The sequence below is a fragment of the Myotis davidii genome, unplaced genomic scaffold, assembly GCF_000327345.1.
Source record: "Myotis davidii unplaced genomic scaffold, ASM32734v1 scaffold79, whole genome shotgun sequence".
Lineage (NCBI taxonomy): Eukaryota > Metazoa > Chordata > Mammalia > Chiroptera > Vespertilionidae > Myotis > Myotis davidii.
Window position 1 is genome coordinate 7,470,844 of NW_006294339.1, and position 3,012 is coordinate 7,473,855.

At 42.1% G+C, this 3,012-nt stretch overlaps 1 protein-coding gene across 1 annotated transcript in view; it reads right to left on the reverse strand.

Annotated features, from left to right (window-relative positions):
- The window catches only part of LOC102765527 (cytochrome P450 2J2), a 25,629-nt gene that overhangs the window by 11,453 nt on the left and 11,164 nt on the right, over window positions 1–3,012 (reverse strand). Inside the window, exon 5 of the mRNA XM_006768401.2 lies at window positions 1,875–2,016. Coding sequence (XP_006768464.1) covers window positions 1,875–2,016 — 142 coding nt within the window. The remainder of the gene's footprint in view (window positions 1–1,874; window positions 2,017–3,012) is intronic.

A 3,012-nucleotide genomic window follows, 5' to 3' on the forward strand; every position in this document is an offset into this window, starting at 1 on the left:
AACAGACTTCTTTCTGTTTCTGTGCATTTGACTCCTCTTGATACCTCATATAAGTGGAATCGTGTATGTGTGTGTGTGTGTGTGTGCGTGTGAGGGTGTATGTGTGTGTGTAACTACCTTATTTCACTTAGCATAATAGCCTCTAGGTTTACCCATGTTTAAGCATGTGTCAGAATATCCTTCCTTTTTTAAGGCTGAATGATGTTCCATTATACTCCACATTTTTATCTGTTCACCATCGACGGACACTTGGACACTTCCACCTCTTGGTGTTTTGTGAATAATGCTGCTATGAACATGGGTGTAAACATCTATCAGCTTAACCATTATTATTTTGGAGCCTCTACTATAGAAGCTAAGTCTGTATCCTAACTAGGTAGCTTTTACACTTTAAAAAAAATGTAATTCACAGTTGCAAAGGCATTTTGCATTATGACTCAAGTATACATAAATATATACACATATATATATATATATATAGAGAGAGAGAGAGAGAGAGGGAGGGAGAAAAAGAGAGAGAGAGAGTTGCATGAACAAACTTACCAATATTGGCTGCCTTCTGCATGCCCCACACCAGGGATCGAGCCCACAACCCAAGCATGTACCCTGATTGGGGATTGAACCAGCAGCTTTCGGTGCATGGAACAATGCCCCACCAACTGAGCCCCACCAGACAGATCCCCAACCCTAGTTGGGGAACATAAGGGAGGCAACCAATCAATGTGTCTCTCACATTGATGTTTCTCTCTCTCTGTTTCTCCCTTTCCACTCTCTCTAAAAATCAATGGAAAAATCCTTCAGGTGAGGATTAACCAAAAAAAAAAAAAAGAGGTCTTGATCCACTAAATAAATTTTATATCCCTTTAATAAACTGTTACCGAGAGTTTAAAAAATTGTATCATAACAAACCTGATCTCTCATGTGCTCAAACTATTCTGGGACCTGGAGAAAGAAAACTGATTATAACAGTCACTGTCACTGAATGGACTACAGTTTGTGGGGAAGATGTACAAATAATAAGCAATAGCACAGTTACGGAGGGGCATCAGGTCATCGCTAGAGAAAGAGAATGCTACTAATTTTCTAGAGGATTGGAAAACGTGAAGGTGGTGTTGAACAGATTCTTCAAGCAGAGCTAGTTGTTTGCCAAGTAGAAAAATTAGGAAAATACATTCTTGTAGAAGGAAGAACAGGTGCAATGGCACAGTCACAAATAATGACAATGCAAAGAAAATGACAGGTAATTTAATGAGGACCCCATGCAGGGTGGGTGAGTTGAGGCTGGACAGGAAGTAAGAGGCACAGGAGAGGGAATGATATATCAAAGTAAGAAGTTTAAACATTTTCTATAGAGCAATGCAAGACAACCTAAAAGGAGAGAAGGTTAGGAACAGGTCATTTTACCCCCTCCGTCCTTCCTTCCTTCCTTCCTTCCTTCCTTCCTTCCTTCCTTCCTTCCTTCCTTCCAATGGCTTCCTCCATCCTTCCTTCCTTGCTGCCTATCTCCCGCGCGACCTCCCTTCCTCCCTTCCTCCCTTCCTCCCTTCCTTCCTTCCTGTGTTGTCTGACATCTAACTTCCCCTAAGACCAGATTTCTTGTGAGAATGTAACTTTCCTGGAACTCACCACAATGTCAATTAACTTCACTGTTTTTCCCAGTAGAGTTTCCTGAGGGCAGGGACTCTTACTATATTTGTATGACGTGGCTCCATTACAGTCACGACAGAAAACATGAAGAACGTGCCTGTTCTCAAGTCCACATGGCCTGGTGACTGTCCTGCCTACCTTTCCTCTCCGCCATGCTATCTTCCGCTCCCTACTTTGGGGCAGTGTGTCCAGGAGGCATTGCTGTGTCCTGGCCCAGGCTAGCTCACCTTGGATTTCTGGGTTGAGGGCCATGTAAAGCAGACCCCAGCGCAGCGTCGTCGAAGTTGTCTCGGTTCCAGCAAAGAAGAGGTCCAGGGTACTGAAGATGAGGTTTTCCTCATTGAAACTGGAAGCATCATCACCCTTATGCTAGAAAGCACCATGTTTGTTAGTTTATTTAGGGTTCTTGGTGGCCACAGTGCATAGGGACTTCATCCTGGGGAGAAAGGTGGGAGGAAAGAGCCGTAGAGAAAGGCTCTGCCTTCGGTCTCCTTGGGAGGCAGTCTTATCACAGCAATATTGTTAGCATAGTCCTACCCCAAGGGCTGGAAATGTTTCTTAGTTTGGGTGAATGAAAATCAAGACAATGATTTTTTATGCCTATAATTTGGGAGAAGCTGTTAGTACAGTGGAGAGTCAGACTTGGGTTCAAATATTAGCCACCCCATTCACTATTTATATGACAAAGGGCAAGTTACTTATCCTCCCTGCTTCAGTTTCCCATCTTATATAATAGAAATAACAAAACACACCAATGAAGATAACATTATGAATCATGTGATAGGCAAAGGGCACACGGCAAATACTCAACAAATGTTTATACTGGTACTAGAAACAATAAACTGAACTTGTCTATGTGCAACAAGTCGTATATCTCTCAGTTAATCTTTTCCTTCCATATGAAAACTCTGATTCTAAAAATCATTCTTCATGGCATTTCATCGTTTTTACCACCTTCTTCTGAGAGCTTTAATTTCTCAACATTCCTCATGTACTTAATGTGTGGTCCCATATAGTACATGAAGTTTCCTCCTCTGAGTAGAAATCAATATTTCTATTAATATAATGCCAATACAGTGAAATAAGAGAGGGGATGGGAAAGAAATTCATCACTCTGCCAACTTCCACAGGAAGAAGTGGAATAATAAAAAATGATAATGTGATAATAAAAAATGAGCCCTAACTGGTTTGGCTAGATGGATAGAGCATTGGCCTGCAGACTGAAGGGTCCCAGGTTCGATTCCAGTCAAGAGCATGTACCGTGGTAGTGGGCACATCCCCAGTAGGGGGTGTGAAGGAGGTAGCTGATCGATATTTCTCTCTCATTGATGTTTCTAACTCTCTATCCCTCTCCCTTCCTCTCTG